The sequence below is a fragment of the Rhinoraja longicauda genome, chromosome 8 (genome assembly GCF_053455715.1).
Source record: "Rhinoraja longicauda isolate Sanriku21f chromosome 8, sRhiLon1.1, whole genome shotgun sequence".
Classification (NCBI taxonomy): domain Eukaryota; kingdom Metazoa; phylum Chordata; class Chondrichthyes; order Rajiformes; family Arhynchobatidae; genus Rhinoraja; species Rhinoraja longicauda.
In genome coordinates, this window is record NC_135960.1 from 1,625,870 (window position 1) to 1,645,204 (window position 19,335).

General features: G+C 49.7%; 1 protein-coding gene across 3 annotated transcripts in view; it reads right to left on the reverse strand.

Moving 5' to 3' along the window:
• Window positions 1-19,335, reverse strand: part of usp37 (ubiquitin specific peptidase 37) — a 70,393-nt gene extending 51,058 nt beyond the window's left edge. For 2 of the 3 annotated variants that reach the window (XM_078404349.1, XM_078404347.1), the window contains exons 1-3: window positions 19,232-19,335; window positions 4,749-4,956; window positions 1,538-1,697 (exon numbers count right to left, since the gene is read on the reverse strand). In XM_078404349.1, the coding sequence (XP_078260475.1) occupies window positions 1,538-1,697; window positions 4,749-4,904 (316 nt within the window). In that variant the 5' untranslated portion in view covers window positions 4,905-4,956; window positions 19,232-19,335. Of the gene's footprint in view, window positions 1-1,537; window positions 1,698-4,748; window positions 4,957-19,054; window positions 19,069-19,231 lie in introns of those variants that run through there. The other variant, XM_078404348.1, reaches the window with a different exon arrangement.

A 19,335-nucleotide genomic window follows, 5' to 3' on the forward strand; every position in this document is an offset into this window, starting at 1 on the left:
GTTGCTGCCTTACAGAGAATGCAGCGCTGGAGACCCCGGTTCGATCCCGACTACTTGTCTGTACGTTCTCCCCATGACCTGCGGTTTTCTCCGAGATCTTCGGTTTCCTCCCACACTCCAAAGACGTACAGGTTTGTAGGTTAATTAGCTTGGTAAATGTAAAAAAAAAAAAAAATTGTCCCTAGTGGGTATAGGGTAAAGTTAATGTGCGGGGATCGCTGGTCGGCGCGGACCCGGTGTGCCGAAAGGGCCTGTTTCCGCACTGTATCTCTAAACTAAAGACCCGGCATGGAATACTTTGTAACTTTGTCGGCGCCCTTTAAGTGTCGACTCTTTGCATACCTTGGGTGTGCAAAACAAAGAATATCACTGTGAATTGTTACAGGTGACAATAAAGTATTCATTCATTCATTGACTCTGCCCCCCCCCCCCCCCCCCCCCGTGCATTCTCTGCTGCATTCCGATCTACAGACGTTCCCCGACCACCGTCTCTCTCTCTTCCCCCCCCCCCTTCGGTCCGTTGCTAGAGAAGACTGGAAAAGTGCTGTTGGATGCTGGCCGAGCTGCCCCTGGTCCCGGCATCACCACCCCCCACCCCGTGATTTAACCGCGGGAGTGGGGGGGGGATAGGATTCACTGTCTGCTCCCCCCTCCAAGCCCCGCCAGGTACAGACTGACCCTGCGCCCATGGCTTGCCAATGGCACCGACAGATAAACAGGTTCCACTTTAAACCGAGGTAGAGTGAAAAGCTTTTGTTGCGTGCTAATCAGTTAACAGAAAGACAATACGCTGGAATTTAGAAGGACGAGAGGGGATCTTATAGAAACATAAAATTCTTAAATGGATTGGATAGGCTAGACACAGGAGAAATATTCCCGATGTTGGGGGAGTCCAGAACCAGTGGTCACAGTTTAACAATAAGGGGTTGGCCATTTAGGACTGAGATGAGGAAAAACCTTTTCACCCAGAGACTGAAGGGTCTCGACCCGAAACGTCACCCATTCCTTCTCTCCCGAGATGCTGCCTGTCCCGCTGAGTAACTCCAGCATTTTGTGCCTACCTTCGATTTAAACCAGCATCTGCAGTTTTTTTTAGATGTTTGAGATGTGCTAGGTTTGAGATGTGCTAGGCAACTGTGGCGAATCCCAGAGGTGGTTTTCCTTTCAGAGATACAGAGTGGGAGAGAGCAGAAATAGGCCCTTCGGCCCACCGAGTCCGCACTGACCAGCGATCCCTGCACACTAACACTATCCTGGACACACTATTGACAATTTACAATGATACCAAGCCAATTAACCTACAAACCTGTACATCTTTGGAGTGTGGGAGGAAACCGGAGATCCCAGAGAAAACCCGTACAGGTCATGGGGAGAACGTACAAACTCTATACAGACAAGCACCCGTAGTCACGATTGAACCCGGGTCTCTGGCGCTGTGAGGCAGCAACTCTACCGCTGCGCCATCCAAGTGGTGGTGGAGGTAGATACGATGGTGGCATTTGAGGCTTTGCAAGTGGTAGTTGAACACGGCACTCACGGGTGGGGCTCAGTTCCTCCAGGTATTCCTTCAGCAGCAGAGCATCGTTGTTGGGGGCCTGGTCAATAATCAGGCTGCTCTTGTCCTGCAGAGTCACCAAGAGGCGGCAGCGCTGCTTCGTCGAGGGGCTGACTTGCACCACCTTCACGTTACGGTTGAGCTGGTCACAGCAGGGGGAGCAGAAGGAAAGAGCCTGGTATTAGACACTGCCGTCCACGCCGAGTTACGCCATTCACAGAATGGCGGCCAAAGCAAAACTTTGTTTTAGGCTTATTACAGTCACGTGTACCCAGCCGGGTACAGAGAAATGCTTTGATTAGCATGCAACCCAAACAGAACAGATAATACTATACATAAATAATAACAATTTTTATATAGCACTTTTCATGCAATTTAATGCAGCCCAAAGTGCTTTCCACAAAACAAATACATGTCTAAATAAAGGTACAATTTAAAACAGTAAGGACATAGGCAGACAGATTTATTGAAAAATTAGACCAAGTGGACCCGTAGGGCCCAAACCTCTCCTGCATTGGTGCAGCACCCTCTCCTCCAACCCTGCTCCCTGCACCAGCCCCTCAGCCATACATTCATATCCCCGATCTCTCTGTTCCTGCCCTCACCAGCACGAGGTACAGGTAGCAGTCCAGAGATAACCACCCTCGACGTCCTACTTCTCAGTCTTCTTCCTAACTCTCTAAACTCACGCTGCAGTATCTCCTTCCTCTTCCTCCCGAAGTCGTTTGTGCCCACATGCACAACTACTTCCGGTTGATCACCTTCCCTCGCTAGGATGTTCTGAAGCCGCCCCGTGATGTCTTGAACCCTGGCACCAGGGAGGCAACAAACCATCCTCGACTCCCGCCTGTCGCCACAGAATCTACTGTCCGTACCTCGGACAATGGAGTCACCGACTACTATGGCTCTTCCTGACTTCGGTCTCCCCGGTCGAGTTTCCTTGCCTGGGATAGAACCGCCAACGCGACTGCCGCTCGGACTGGAAGCGTCTTCTGCCCCAACAGTTGCCAATAGGGTGTACCTGTTTGCAATAGGCACAGCCACCGGGGTCTCCTGTAGTCCACGTTCGCTCCCCCCTGAAACGGTCTCCCACCTTCGCTCGACCTGGACCCTTGGCGTGACAGCCTCACAGTAGGTCCTGTCCAGGAAACTCCCGCATTCCCGGATGGCCCTGAGGTCAACCAGCTGCTTTTCCAACTCTGCCACATGTCCACTCAGGAGCTGCACCTGGACACAGTTCTTGGAGGTGTAGCTCCCAGAAGCTCCAGCAGTGTCTCTACCTTCCCACATCCTGCAGGAAACACACTGCACCAACTTGTGCGCCATCACTTTGGTGTCAAAAACAATTCCGGCTCAAAAAACAAGCGTAACCTCCTCACCTCAGCCTCCTCGCCAAAGACTCGCACTTTTCTCACAGGGCACTTCCCTCAACAAGGCTGCACCCGGACAGGGCTGCACCCCTTGTGCAAGCCTTGCTTATATCAGTCACTAAATTACTTAAATGGCCAATTTACCAATCGTCTGCTTTAATTGATCAACCAATCTCACTTCTCTGCTGCCGTCCTGACCAGCTGGGGTTATGCGCTCTTTTTAATCTGCCTTTTCCACTGCAATTGCCACTTACTTTTCTTCTCAGCCAACGGGCGTCCTTGCTCTGCTCCCGGACTTTTCAAACTGACTACTAGCGTACCTACCAACATGACACACCGGCCAACATGTCCCAGCTACACTTGTCCAACCTGCCTGCGTTTGTCCCATATCCCTCCATCGTCCCATCCATGTGCCTGTCTGTTTCTTAAACGTTGTGATAGTCCCAGCCTCAACTAGCAGCTATAAATGGCTCGATTGTACGCATGTATTGTCTTTCTGCTGACTGAATAGCACGCAACAAAAGCTTTTCACTGTACCTCAGTACACGTGACAATAAACTAAACTGAACACCTTCCATACACCCACCACCCTTTGTGTGAAAGGGTGCAGGCTCGAAGGGCCGAATGGCCTACTCCTGCACCTATTTTCTATGTTTCTAAAAAGCTACCTCTCAGATCCTATTAAATCGTTTCCCCTTCACCTTAAACCTATTTAGGTCGGCATGGTGACACAGCAGTAAAGTTGCTGCCTTACGGAACTTGCGGCGCCTGAGACCCGGGTTCCATCCCGACTACGGGTGCTGGCTGTACGGAGTTTGTACGTTTGTGGGGTTGTCTCCAAGATAAGAATAAGGGGTCGACCATTTAGAACGGAGATGAGGAAAAGGTTTTTTACCCAGAGAGTTGTGAATCTGTGGTATTCTCTGCCTCGGAAGGCAGTGGAGGCCAATTCACTGGATGCTTTCAAGAGAGAGTTAGATAGAGCTCTTAAAGATAGCGGTCAGGGGATATGGGGAGAAGGCAGGAACGGGGCACTGATCGTGGATGATCAGCCATGATCACAGTGAATGGCGGGGCTGGCTCGAAGGGCCAAATGGCCTACTCCTGCACCTATTGTCTAAATCTTTCCCCTCTCACCTTATTAATGAAAGGAATATTTCATTACAGATTACCAGAGATTCACAGTCCAAATACACATGGATGGGTTTTAACGCTATAGAAGATGAAGACAATTTAAAAATGGCTCAGCAAATGATTTGGAGTATTGCGTGCAGTTCTGGGCTCCCCATTGCAGGAAAGATGTGGAGGCTTTGGAGAGGTTCATCGGGATGCTGCCTGGATTAGAAGGTTTCAGCTTCAGGGACAGACTTGGGATTGGTTTCCCAGGAATGTCGAAGGTTGAGGGAAGGCTTGATAAAAGTTTTTAAATTATGAGAGGGCGGACAGTCAGATCCTTTGTTCCAGGGTGGAAATGTCCAACACGAGAGGGCATAGCTTTAAGACGAGAGGGGGAAGTTTATTGTAATGTGCAGAGCAAGTTGTTTAAAATATATATATACACAGTGAGAGGTGAGGGCCTGGAATGCACTGCCAGGGGTGGTGGTGGAGGCAGATACGATACTGGCATTTAAGAGGCTTTTATACAGGCACAGTAAGTGCAGGGAATAAAAGGATGTGGGTCATGTGCAGGCATACGAGATCAATTTAACTTGGCATCATGTTCTGTACAACACTGTGGGCCGAAGGACTCATTCCTGTGCTGTACTGCTCTATGTTCTGTGTTAACAGCATTGTAAAGCCTGGTATATAAGGTGTAACAGTACCTGGAATATTTTGGCAGGACCTCCAGCTTTGAAAACCACGAATAGAAGGGCTTTGTTGTCCTTCTCCACGATTTCGAAGCTACCCTCCCTCCATTTTGTGGTGCCGGTCTGTATGCTGTGGATGCGAATCTGCCCATAAACCTTTATAAACGCCATTGCTTGAAGGAGTTATCAGGCCCACAAACAGTCGTCAGCTCCACCAACAAACCTGCAGGGAAGATTGTTATAAATTACTAGACGGCCCGTGGACCCATTGGGTTCCCGTTGTTACTAAAGGTTCTTTACTAACTTGTCAGTTTCTTCGTTGAACTAAATTATGGCACATGTTGCAACCAAAAGTGCTTGAACAATTGGTCGGGCAGAAAGCAGCCAAAACTGTACAAGATAGCGCAACAATTTGAACGAAACATGACCCGTGGAGCCTTTGTGTTCCCGTTGTGACAGCGGGCCCTACTCCAAAGGCGCACAGCAAGATCCCAGGGTATATCGGAGGCTGCAGCAGGAGAGTGGTCACAAGGTGCTGCCCCATGTTCGTCATGCCAGCGGCCATCTTCTTTGACCTTCTCTCGGCCGCCGCCCTGCACCATGGGAGGAAGGTCAGGCACGGGGCACACCGGGATCGGGGGAGGGCGCGCATTTATTAAAGTTTATAAAGTTAATTACTTTTAAAATGCAGGCGAATGGCGAGTAAGGTGGGCCCAAAATTGTTGCGCTATCGTGTACCGTTTTGGCTGAATTTTGGGAACATGCATACATACAAGATGAGAGTTTTAGTAATATAATAATAGATTTTCTGCAGTGATTAGTCACACTGTAAAGGAACAGTACAACAGACGTGTACAGTCGAGTTGAAAGCAAAAAATTACAGATGTTGTAATTCTGAAAAAAAACCAGAAAATGTTATTGGTAGACAGATCAGGCAGCATCTGTGAAGACGCTAGATAGAGCTCTTAAGGATAGCGGAGTCAGGGGGTATTGGGAGAAGGCAGGAACGGGGTACTGATTGAGAATGATCAGCCATGATCACATTGAATGGCGGTGCTGGCTCGAAGGGCCGAATGGCCTCCTCCTGCACCTATTGTCTATAGAGACACATTTAAGAAACTGTTGGACAGGTACATGGATAGCACAGGTTTGGAGGGATATGGACCAAACACAGGCAGGTGGGACTATTGTAGCTGGGACATGTTTCAAGAGGTCTTGTGTACACCAAACTAAATTCTGAAGAACCTTATAACTATACCAATATTACGTTTATTTTAGAGGTACAGCGAGGAAACAGGCCATTCGGCCCACCGAGTCCGCACCGACCAGCAATCCGCACAAATTGACACTACACACACCATGGACAATTTTTTAACATTTTACACCAAGCCAATTAACCTACGTCTTTAGAGGGGGAGGGGACTGAAGATCCCGGAGAAAGCCCACGCAGGTCACGGGGAGAACGTACAAACTCCGTACAGATAGCGCCCGTAGTCAGGATGGAACCCGGGTCTCCGGCACGGTAAGGCAGTCGGTCTACTGCTGCGCTACCGGGCCGTCAATAACTTTTGAAATTAACTTTGGGATTTTGGTTCCGTGTCCTCCGGGCTTTGTTGATTGATGGGAGGTCACGTGAAGACTTCTACAATGGGAAATATTTCCAGGCAGCAAGGTGGCGCAGCAGTAGAGTTGCTGCCTTACAGCGCTAGGGACGAGTGTTGACTCGATCCTGACTATGGGTGCTGCCTGCATGTTCTCCCAGGGTTGGGGGAAACTTTTTCTAATCCCTTACCTCAATGGAGATGCGATTTTTTTCCGTATCACATCTCCGTCCGCCTAACATCGAGGAGTTGGCGGCCTTTGCTGGAGACCGAGACTTTTGAGAGCTCCACCGCGGCGAGCCTACGGGACTTTAACATCACGGAGCCCGCGATAACTTTGCCGGGGAACGACCTTGGAGCTCCAACCGTGGGTGCTTGTAGACTTAAACGTCACGGAATCCGCGGTCTCTGGTCAGAGGCCGACTTCAGGAACTCCGAGCCGCGGGAGCTTCGACCGCCCCGACGCGGGAGCTTCCGCCGCCCCGACGCGGGGGCTTCGACCGCCCCGACGCGGGAGCTTCCACCGCCCCGACGCGGGAGCTTCCACCGCCCCGACGCGGGAGCTTCCACCGCCCCGACACGGGGGCTTCCACCGCCCCGACACGGGGGCTTCCACCGCCCCGACACGGGGGCTTCCACCGCCCCAACACGGGAGCTTCCACCGCCCCGACACGGGAGCTTCCACCACCCCGACGCGGGAGCTTCCACCGCCCCGACGGATGGTTCGACTGCCCCAGGAGAATAAAGAGGAAGAAGCTTGGACTTTTTTGCCTACCATCACAGTGAGGAATGTGGGGAATCCACTGTGGTGGATGTTTATGTTAACTTTGATGTAGTTGTGTGTCTTGTTGCTTTTTTCCTCGTCTGGCAATTTGCATATCACCGTACCTTAAGTGGTACATATGACAATAAAAGACCTTTGACCGTTGGAACCTTTGACTGCGTGGGTTTTCTCCGAGATCTTCAGTTTCCTCCCACACGACTAAACACAAAGGACCAGAATACTACAGAGAGGTATTGCTCAGACAACAAAGTATAAGCCTCCAAAACACTAATTACCCTGGAGGAAACTTCAGCATTACACAACCTGGGAGTCAGGTTGTGTTAAAGGATAAACATACGTCTCAAATAGCATGATTAAAGGAAAAGGTTAGGTTAATTAACTCATCATAAGGGGCGGCACGGTGGCGCAGCGGTAGAGTTGCTGACTCACAGCCCCAGAGACCCGGGTTCAATCCTTACTATGGGCGCCGCCTGTACGGAGTTAGTACGTTCTCCCTGTCACCTCCGCGAGTTTTCTCCAAGATTTCCGGTTTCCTCCCACACTACAAAGAAGTACAAGTTTGTAGGTCAATTTGCTTTGGTAAAATTGTAAATTTTGTGTAGGATAGTGTTAGTGTGCGGGGATCGTTGGTCAGCACGAACGTGGTTAGCCGGAGGGCCTGTGTCCGCGATGTATCCCTAAACCAAACCTTAACCAAACCTGGTTGCTACCCTGATCTCCAAACTTAATGCACAACAAAACAATGATGTCCTACAGAAACAAGCATGTCACAAACGGTTCTGTACAGTACCAGTAAACTCAAGTGTGACATATATTAGTTAATAAGGCTCCTATTTCTGTCCACTGGAACCATTAAATCGCTATAACTGATTCTTATGTCAACTTCACGGGGACACCAGGCCTGCACATTGCTAAAGCAAGTGTTTTCACAAATAACGTAACAATTAACTTAAAATCAACCTTAACACTGACTTCAGAGATACAGCGCGGAAACAGACCCTTCGGCCAATCAAGTCCAGCGATCACCTCGTACACTAACACCATCCTACACACTAGGAACAATTTACAATTTTACAGATGCCAATTAAAAACCTATACGTCTTTGGAGTGTGGGAGGAAACCGGAGCACCCGCTAAAACCCACTCGGTCACAGGGAGAACGTACAAACTCCATACACACAGCACCCATAGTCAAGATGCAACCGGGTCTCTGGCGCAGTAAGCAAGGCAGCAACTTTACCACTGCGCCACCATACCACACTCAAGCAAACTCTCTGCTGGACTTTTCCATAATATATGCAGATTTCAAAAGGTGCAAATCACAAACTTGATTCCACCTACTTGAGAAAGAGTGAATGAACTACTCCTTGGAGTGACAGGGGGGCAACTTATTTTGCTATCGGTGACAGTACCTGAAGCGAGAATAACTCGCCACTCAAAAATCTGCTATTCTTGAATCTCTCTCAGAGACTACCAATCCCTAAACTACTCCGTCCACCCTGTTCAGTCACATACGATACTAAGTAGAGTCCTAACTGGAACTCTTTGGTGAGTTTAAAATCAGCAAGGATGGAAAATATACATAGATCATATTACGAGAGGGTTTCAATACAAGAGGCAAGGTGGATTTCTAAATTATGTGGGGCCATTTTACCACTGCATTTGGATGAGGGGATTGAAGGCTTTGTGGCAAAATGTGCGGATGATACGAAAAGAGGCGGAGGGGCAGGTAGTGTAGAGAAAGCAGGGAAAGGGTGTGAATCCTGGCTGAAGGGTCCAGTACTTGGGGTCATGGTCTCAAAATGAATAAGTAATAAGGTGAAAAATCTTTTGGAATTTTCTACCTGGAGAGCCAGTCATTTATTTCATTCAAACTGAGACTGATAGACGTCTGGATTTTCGAAGGAATCAAGGGATATGGACATGGGTCAAGAAAATTGGTGTTGAGGCAGAAGAACAGCCATGGGTCTTATTCAATATCGGAGCCATTCCTTACTCCATTGTTTGCTCCACTGCAAAAATCTCCTCAAGAAATGTTGACTGAAGAAGTTCTCCTCCTCTCTCTGACAGTTCTGCTCTCGTTTATCTTAATGTTTACAGTGTACGATGTCTACATATTCTGTTGTGCTGCAGCAAGTAAGAATTTAATTGTTCTATCTGGGACATATGACAATAAAACACACTTGACTCCCTCTCTCACTGCTCCAGTTTATTACACCCGCCCCACTCGCTGCCCACCCCCACCTTTGCTTTCAGTTTGAAGAAGTCTCAACCCGAAACGTCACCTATTCGTTTTCCTCCAGAAATGCCTGACCCGCTGAGTTACTCCAACATTGGCCCTCTCATGCTTATTTATCCCCATGAGTCACATAGGCGTTACGACCCAGTGTTGACACTGCCATTTCAATTAAGGTTCTCATCATTATCGACACAACTCTCATGGCACCAGACACAGACAATTGGGAGGAAATGGCTGATAGACACAAGGAACTGCTGATGCTGATTTACAACAACAATAAATGCTGGAGTAACTCAGTAGGTCAGGCAGCATCTCCAGAGAAAATGGATAGGTAATGTTTCGGGTCAGGCCTCGTCTTCGGTCCGAAGAAGGACATATTAAAGAGAATATGGAAACAGAGAAATTTGTGACTTAAGATATTTGAAAATAACAGAACACAAAGTCTTTTAAAGCAAAATATAGACACAAAGTGCTGGAGTAATTCAGCGGGTCTGTCAGCATCTCTGGAGAGAAGAAATAGGCGACCTTTCGGGTCAGAACTCTTCTTTTTTAGAAGCAGAAGGGAATCTTCATGAAATTATTTTTTTTTTAAACAAGAAACTGATATCAGATCCTTTGCAAAGCGTAAACTATCCCTCAGCTAGAAGGGCGTGTTCTGTTCCAGCCACCAGACTTTAGGGAACAAAACTTAAGAGACTGCACTGAAACTATCTATTACATTGTGGATAGATCTTGCTAAATGCGAAGTCACCTATATATCCTGAGAGGAGCCAGGGGCGGTGGGAGGGTGAACCGGGGTAATGTCTACAGTGTCTTCATGTAGGCCGCAGGAGACGCTCCCAGGACACAAAGATGGCCAGGCGAGGCGAGGTACGTCACATCGTGTGAACTGTTCCAGTGCATCGAGCGCGCGGGCCGACCGGACTTTGAATAATGGCGCCAAAAAATGGCAGCGCCTACGTGTAATATAAATTCCATTGTGCAATTCCATAGGTGACAAATAAAGCACTAGAGATGCTCCTCGACTTACGATGGGGGAACACTCCGATAAACCCATTGTAAATCAAAAATATCGTAAGTTGAAAATGCATTTAATACACCTAACCTTCCAAACATCATAGCCACCTAACCTACGGTTTCTACTGAATGTTTAGTTTAATTTAGTTTAGTTTAGAGATACAGTGTGGAATCAAGCCCTTTCGGCGCATTGGGTCCGCGCCGACCAGCGATCCCCACACATTAACACTATCCTATACACATTAGGAACAATTTTTACATTTACACCAAGCCAATTAACCTATAAACCTGTACATCGTTGGAGTGTGGGAGGAAACTGAAGATCTCGGAGAAAACCCACGCAGTCACGGGGAGAACGTACAAACTCCGTACAGACAGCGCCCGTAGTCGGGATCGAACCCGGGTCTTCGGCGCTGCATTCTCTGTAAGGCAGCAACTCTACCGTTCTGAATGTGTATCGCTTTTGCACCAGAGTAAAGTCGAAATATCGTAAGTCAAAGCATCGTAAGTCGAGGAGCATCTGTATTGACAATTAAGTACCACTTAATAAAACTACTTCACTGCCTTGAGTGTTCTACAAATATCAAGAAAGAGTCATGACTTCCCACTTTTTTTAACCTCAGAGGTTTGCTTTGCATTGAAGCAGATGGTTCGCATGTACACTTACAGGAGAGGCTGGGACTGACCTGCATCCAGTGAGAGTGGTTTACAGTAAACACACACACGTTATAATGTGGCGCACGAGTAATTCATCATAGTGCACTGGCAACTTTATTCCCAAAGTGAGGAAGTGGCCATTCAGCAGTAACGCAGAACTTGTACGTTTAGTTTAGTGATACAGTACGGAAACGGGCCCTTTGGCCCACTGAGTCCGCAAGGATCAGCGATCCCCGCACATTAACACCATCCTACACACACACACCATCACACACACACACCCACAATCACACACACACCATCACACACACACACCATCACACACACACACCCCATCACACACACACACCCCATCACACACACACACCCCATCACACACACACACACACACCATCACACACACACACGGGACAATTTACAATTATACCAATCTAATTTACCTACATACCTGTACATCTTGGGAGTGTGGGAGGAAACATAGAAAATAGGTGCAGGAGTAGGCTATTTGGCCCTTCGAGCCAGATGATCATGGCTGATGATCCAGAATCAGTACCCTGTCCTGCTTTATCCCCTCGATTCCATTAGCCCTGAGAGCTATATCTAACTCTCTCTTGAATACATCCAGTGAATTGGCCTCCACTGCCTTCTGTGGCAGAGAATTCCAACTCTCTGGGTGAAAAAGTTTTTCCTCATCTCAGTCCTAAATGGCCTACCCCATATTCTTAAAACTATGATCCCTGGTTCTGGACTCCCCCAACATCAGGAACATTTTTCCAACATCCAACCTGTCCAATCCCTTAAGAATTTTATATGTTTCTATAAGATCCTTCTAAATTCCAGGGAATATAAGCCAAGTCGATCTCGGAGAAAACCCATGCGGTCAAGGGGAGAAGGTACAAACTCCGTACAGACAGCATGCATAGTCGGGATAGAACCTGGCTCTCCGATGCTACAAGCGCTGTAAGGCAGCAACTCTACTGCTGCGTCACCGTGCCACCCTTGTTGCAAAACAACAATAAACACAACAGGAAGTGCAGAAGCTGAAATCTTGAGCCGAACACGAAGAACTGGAGTAACTCAGATGGTCAGGCAGCATCTGTGAGGGGTATGGACAGGCAATGTTTTAGGCCCGGCTCTCTCTTCAGACCAAAGAAAGGTCCCAACCCGAAACATCACCTATCCATTCCAATTGCAGATGCTTCCCTGACTTGTGTAGGAGAAGAACTGCAGATGCTGGTTTGAATCGAAGGTAGACACAAAAAGCTGGAGTAACTCAGCGGGTCAGGCAGCATCTCTGGAGAAGGAATGCGTGATGTTTCGGGTCGAGACCCTTCTTCAGTCTGAAGAAGGGTCTCGACCCGAAACGTCATGCATTCGTTTTCTCCCGAGATGCTGCCTGACCCGCTTTGTTACTCAGCTCAACTCCCGACTCTGCTTCCCTGACCTGCTGAGTTACTCCAGCACTTGGCACTTTGTTCAATAAAAGAACACTGACCTCTCACTTCCTCCAAAATCAATTTGAGGTCAACAACACACAAAGACGAGCAAGTGCTGACCTGCCTCTGCCATGAACATCTTCATTACCCAGTTCAATAAGCAGATCATTTTGCAAGACACAAATTCACATCATCCAACCATTTCGTTTAGTTTATTATTGTCACGTGTACCGAGGTACGGTGAAAAGCTTTTTGGTTGCCTGCTATCCAGTCAGCAAAAATACTATACATGATTTCATTCAAAGTATCCAAAGTGCAGAGATACAGGCTAAGGGGATAATGCCTAGTACAAGGTAAAGCCCACATAAAGAATGTCCCACTCCGTCCCTTGTTCTTCCTTGCTTAACATTAACTTTTCCCAACTCTGATAGAAGGTCACCAGCCTGAAACATTGGGTCCACTTCTCCTTCCAGTTTAACTCATTTGTAGGGATCCGGGTATCTCTAGCAAGGCTAGCACATAGCCCCCATCCCTGGTTGCCCTCAAGAAAGCAACGTTAAGCTACCTTCAACCGCAACCATCCTTCTGGTGAAAGTGCTCCCGGAGTGCCCATTGGGGAGGGGGTTCCAAGATTTGGGCCCCGTAATATTGAGAGAACGATGATACATTTCCAAATGAGAATGGAATGTGACTTGGAGATCAGCTTCAGTTTTAGTTTATCTGAGTACCGAGTTTATCTTAGTCACGTGTACTGAGGTACAATGAAAAGCTTTTGTTGGAAAAGATCCTGACATTCCCACCGTCCTCCTTGGTGAAAATGGTCAGGGGTTGGGAAGTCCAATCAGAATAAACTAGGCTCAGTGCCAGGGATCCAATTTCGATCCTTACACTGTCTGTGTGGAGTTTGCACGTTCTCCCTATGACTGCATGGGTTTCCACCAGGTACTCCAGTTTCCTCCCATATCCCAAAGACAGGTTAATTGACCTCTGTAAATTGCCTGTAATGCGTAGGGAGTGGTTGCAAAAGTGGGATAACATAGAACTAGTGTGACTGGGTGATTGATGGTCGGCATGAAAGTGAGCCAAGGGTCCTGTTTCCATGCTGTGTCTCGAAACTGAACTCACTGCCGTGAATATTTTTTAAATGATACATGCTGCAGCCAAAGCAGGTTACTACTCAGGTTAGTAACTGGGGGGGGGGGGGGCATCATTGTGACGGCTTTGCTGTGGGGATTGTGAATATCTTGATCAGTTGTATCTGCATTCACCCAACAAGTGGGGAAGACGCTGCCTGAACGTTCAGTTTTCATCACTAATATCCTGAGCATCCAATCTGATATGTGTCGACCAATTTACACAATTCCTCTTATTACAGACTGACTAGTTAAAGCCATCTAACTTGTGTGTAGGAAGGAGTTGAGTATAGGAGCAAAGAGGTCCTTCTGCAGTTGTACAGGGCCCTGGTGAGACCACACCTGGAGTATTGGGTACAGTTTTGGTCTCCTAATTTAGAAGGATGAGAGGGGATCTTATAGAAACATATAAAATTGTTAAGGGATTGGACACGCAAGATGCAGGAAACATGTTTCCGATGTTGGAGGAGTTCAGAACCAGGGGCCATAGTTTAAGAATAAGGGGTAGGCAATTTAGAACTGAGATGAGGAAAAACCTTTTCACTGATTTGTGAATTTGTGGAATTCTCTGCCGCAGAAGGCAGTGGAAGCCGATTCACTGGATGCATTCAAAAGAGAGTTAGATAGAGCTCTTAGGGCTAGCGGAATTAAGTGGAATGGGGAGAAGGCAGGAACAGGGTACTGATTGTGGATGATCAGCCATGATCACATTGAATGGCGGTGCTGGCTCGAAGGGCCGAATGGCCTACTCCTGCACCTATTGTCCATGTTTCTATGTAACTGCAAATGCTGGTTTATTGTGAAGACAGACACAAATTGCTGGAGTAACTCTCTGCAGCATCTCTGGAGAAAAATAGTTGACGTTTCTGGTCAGAACCTTTCTTCAAAATGAAAGTGGGGTGGTTGTGGGGGAATAAACTCGAGCAGTGTGAAAGTGTGTTGCTGAACTCCCATCGGAGAGAGGTGAATTTCTTCAAAGTAGGTAGACAAAGTAGCAGTCTGAAGAAGGGTCTCGACTCAAAACATCACCCATTCTTTCTCTCCAGAGATGCTACCTGACCCGCTGAGTTACTCCAGTATTTTGTGTCTACCTTCTATTTAAACCAGCATCTGCAGTTTCTCTCCTACGCATTCTTCAAAGTAGGCATACCTGAGGAGATTTTGCAGTGAAGCAGACAAAATGTGTGGGAGGGAACCCTGATGCGGCTGTGCTGGTGGCTGGAGACTTCAATAGGGGAAATCTCAAAAAGGTCATGCCCAACTTCTACCAACACATCACGTGTGTCACCAGGGGGGAAAGAACTTTGGACCACTGCTACACGCCGTTCAGGAAAGGCTACAAGGCCGTTTCTCTCCCTCCTTTTGGAAAATCTGACCACGCTGCCATTTTCCTGCTGCCGGAGTACAAACAACGGATAGTACGGGAAGCGACAGTGACGAGGGATATAAAGCGGTGGGCTGACCATTCAGAGGCCATGCTGCAAGATGCACTGAGCGAAGTCGACTGGAACATGTTCCAAGCAAGTTCCAGAGACGTAAATGAGTTTGCGGAAGCGGTTACGGACTTCATTGCCACAATAGCCGATACCATCATCCCCACGGTAAGGGTCAGTATCTTCCCTAACCAGAAACCCTGGGTGGACAGATCTATTCGCATGGCCTTGAATGCTCGCACCGCTGCTTACAACTCTGGCCTGGCATCCGGCAACATGGACAACTACAAGGGAGAGTCCTACCGACTGCGAAAGGCAGTGAAGGATGCAAAAAGGAGGTACCGGGACAAGATGGAGTCACAGATGGAACAGCAGGACACCAGGCGCCTTTGGCAGGGGCTACGGACAATAACTAGCTACAGGTCCAGCACCCCCTCAACCGGAAGTGCCGGCTCCTCCTTAGCTGATGACCTGAACTCTTTTTATGCACGGTTTGAGATGGGTAACACCACCAGCTCGCCGTCTAAAAACAGCACCGAAGGGGCACTGGCTAGCGAGGCTGGAGGGGGATCCACCCCCGGGGATGTGCACACATTCTCGGTGTCCAAGCATGAGGTGAGGTGGGCTCTGACGCGTGTGAACACGAGGAAAGCTGGAGGCCCAGATGGTATATCTGGGCGAGTACTAAAGTCTTGTGCTACTCAGCTTGCTCCAGTGCTCACCACAATATTCAACCTCTCCTTGGCAAAGTCCGTGGTCCCTGCATGCTTCAAAAGATCCATCATTGTACCGGTGCCAAAGAATGCCTCTCCAGCGTGTTTAAATGACTACCGACCGGTGGCCCTCACCTCGGTTGTCATGAAATGCTTTGAGAGGCTAGTCAAGAAGCACATCTGCGCCCTCCTTCCTCGCAACATGGACCCACTACAGTTCGCATACCGTCCGAACAGGTCCACGGATGATGCAGTCTCCCAGGTTCTACACACCGCTCTCTCTCTCATCTGGACAGCCAGGGGGGCTATGTGAGGATGCTGTTCATTGACTTTAGTTCAGCATTCAACACAATAGTCCCCAGCAGACTGGTTGAGAAGCTGATGGAACTGGGGCTTAGCACCCCTCTGTGTGCCTGGGACCTGGACTTTCTCACTGCCAGGCCCCAAGTGGTCAGGATGGGGGAACACATCTAGCTCCCTCACCCTGAACATAGGATCCCCCCAGGGCTGCGTCCTTAGCCCCCTACTGTACTCCCTGTACACACATGACTGTGGGGCCAGGTTCAGCTCAAACTCCATCATCAAGTTTGCTGATGACACTGTGGTGGTGGGCCGGATCTCCAACAACGATGAGAAGGCCTACCGGGAGGAGGTGGCTGATCTGGCACTCTGGTGTCAGGACAATAGCCTCCTCTTGAATGTCACTAAAACAAAGGAGCTGATTGTGGACTTCAGAAGGGCTAAACATCCAGGGACGTACACGCCACTGGAGATAGATGGGTCTACTGTGGATAGGGTGAGCAGTTTTAAATACTTGGGAGTCCGCATCACAGAGGATCTGACGTGGGCAACGCACATTGCCGCACTGGTGGGTAAGGCTAAGCAGCGCCTTTACCACCTTAGACAATTGAGGAAATTCAGAGTGTCTCTGAGGATCCTTCATTGCTTCTACTCTTGGGCTGTAGAGAGCATCCTGTCCGGCAACATTACAGTCTAGTTTGGGAACAGCTCTGCCCAGGACAGGATGGCCCTGCAGAGTAGTGCGTTCGGCAGAACGCACCATGGGAACTACACTCATCCCCCTGCAGGACCTATACATCAGGAGGTGCAGATCCAGAGCAAGCAAGATCATGAGGGACCCCTGCCACCCCAGTAACGGACTGTTCCAGATGCTACGATCAGGCAAACGCCTCCGCTGTCACGCTGCGAAAACGGAGAGGATGAGACGGAGCTTCTTCCCACAGGCCATCAGGACTGTCAACTTTTATAACCCCAGAGACTAAATTTTTGTCGACACTAATAGTAACTTATTAACTTTATTTATATGCTGTAACTGTAATTCTTTTTGTGCACAACCCGCAGGCATTGCCACTTTCATTTCACTGCACATCGTGTATGTGACAAATAAATTTGACTTGACTTGACTTGGTTTATACTGAAGATGGACACAAAATGCCAGAGTAACTCAGCGGAGCAGGCAGCATATGCCTACTGTAAAGAAAATCACCTCAAGGTTATGCCTACTTTGAAGAACTCCCATCGGAGAGAGAATTTCTGCAAAGTAGGTAGACAAAGTAGCAGTCCGAAGAAGGGTCTCGACCCGAAACGTCACCTATTCCTTCTCTCCAGAGATGCTGCCTAACCCTCTGAGTTACTCCAGCATTTTGTGTCTACCTACTTTGAAGCTCTATTCTCTCTGACAGTTCTACAACACTCTCTCTCTCACAACTTCAGTTTATTCCCCCCACCCCACTTTCAGTTTGAAAGGTTGCGACCCGAAATGTCATCTATCCTTTTTCTCCAGAGATGCTGCCAGACCCGCTGAGTGCCTCCAGCACTTTGTGTCTATCTCGGCCATCTACCTTTGTCCCTCAGCCACAGAAGCAAAAAAAAAAACGCAGCAAAACTTTCAATGAGACGACAACACGATGGCTCAAGCAGAGCCCCTCACTCATGTACCAGATGTCAGCATTCTCCATCATTCCTTGTGGCTCAGTCATCCCACTCAAAATCTTCCCTCTTCCCATCACAGACCTTCAGCTGTACTCTGCTCAACACCACAGCCCACCTACCCTTCCACTGCCACAGACTGCTACCCTTACTCAGAAGGCAGTGGAGGCCAATTCTCTGAATGCATTCAAGAGAGAGCTAGATAGGGCTCTTAAGGATAGCGGAGTCAGGGGGTATGGGGAGAAGGCAGGAACGGGGTACTGATTGAGAATGATCAGCCTTATCACATTGAATGCGCGCCCCCACACACACTCTCACCGGGAACGTACGCCCCCACACACTCTCTCAATCTACCCCTCAGCCCACTTTCACTCCTCTCCCCATCACATTGAATGGTGGTGCTGGCTTGAAGGGCCGAATGGCCTCCTCCTGCACCTATTGTCTATTGTCTTACACCCACCCCCACTTCCTTCTTCCCCTAATCCCACACCCTCACTTCCACCGATCCTCTAACTCTGCCCTAAATCCCTCAGCTCCCCTCTCCGCACCTAGTCTCTCCTCACAACCCTCACCTACTCACCCCCCACCTAGTCTCACCCGCCTTCCTCTCAGCTCCCCCTCATCACTATCCCCCTCACCCCGCTCACTATCCCCCTCACCTTCAGCTCGCTCTCCCTCCCTACAATGACTTCCACCCTCCACTATCCCATCCTCCTCCTTCCAGCTCCCTCCCCTCATCATTCTCCCACTCACCCTCCTCTCCAGCCACCCTCCTCTCCACTCATCAATCTACCCCTCAGCCCGCTTTCTCTCCCCTCCCCATCACTATCCCTCCCTCAGCCCCCCTAACCCCACACTGCCTCAGCCCACTGTGTCTCCCCTCCCCGCCACCCCCACACTCAACAGGAGCGCGTCCCCCCCACTCACCAGGAGCGCGCGCGCGCCCCCCCCCCTCCCTCCCTCCACTCACCGGGAGCGTGCGCCCCCCAACACTGACCGGGAGCGCACCTACATACCCGTACCCTCACCGGGAGCGCGCCCCACACTGACCGGGAGCGCGTCCCACACACTGACCGGGAGCGCGCCCCCCCCCCCCCCACCACCACCACCACCACCACACACACACACACACACACACACACTCTCACCGGGAGCGCGCCCCACCACCATCACCACACACACACTCTCACCGGGAGCGCGCCCCCCCCCCCCCCCAACACACTCTCACCGGGTGCGCGTCCCCCCACGCACATTCTCACCGGGAGCGCGCCCCCCCCCCCCACACACACAGACTGACCAGGAGCGCGCCTCCGCCCCAGTACCCCACTCACCGGGAGCGCGTCCCCGTCACCCCCTCACCGGGAGCGCGCCCACGTAACCCCTCCTCCCACACACCGGGAGCGCGTCCCTGTCACCCCCTCACCGGGAGCGCGCCCACGTACCCCCCACACACACACACACTCACCGGGAGCGCGTCCCTGTCACCCCATCACCGGGAGCGCGCCCACGTACCCCCCCACACACACACACACTCACCGGGAGCGCGCCCCCGCCCGCCGGCCTCTCCCTCTCCGACCGCCTCCGTTGCCGCGCAATGGCGGGAGCGGACACCGCGCCGGGGCCGCCGGGAGCGTACACAA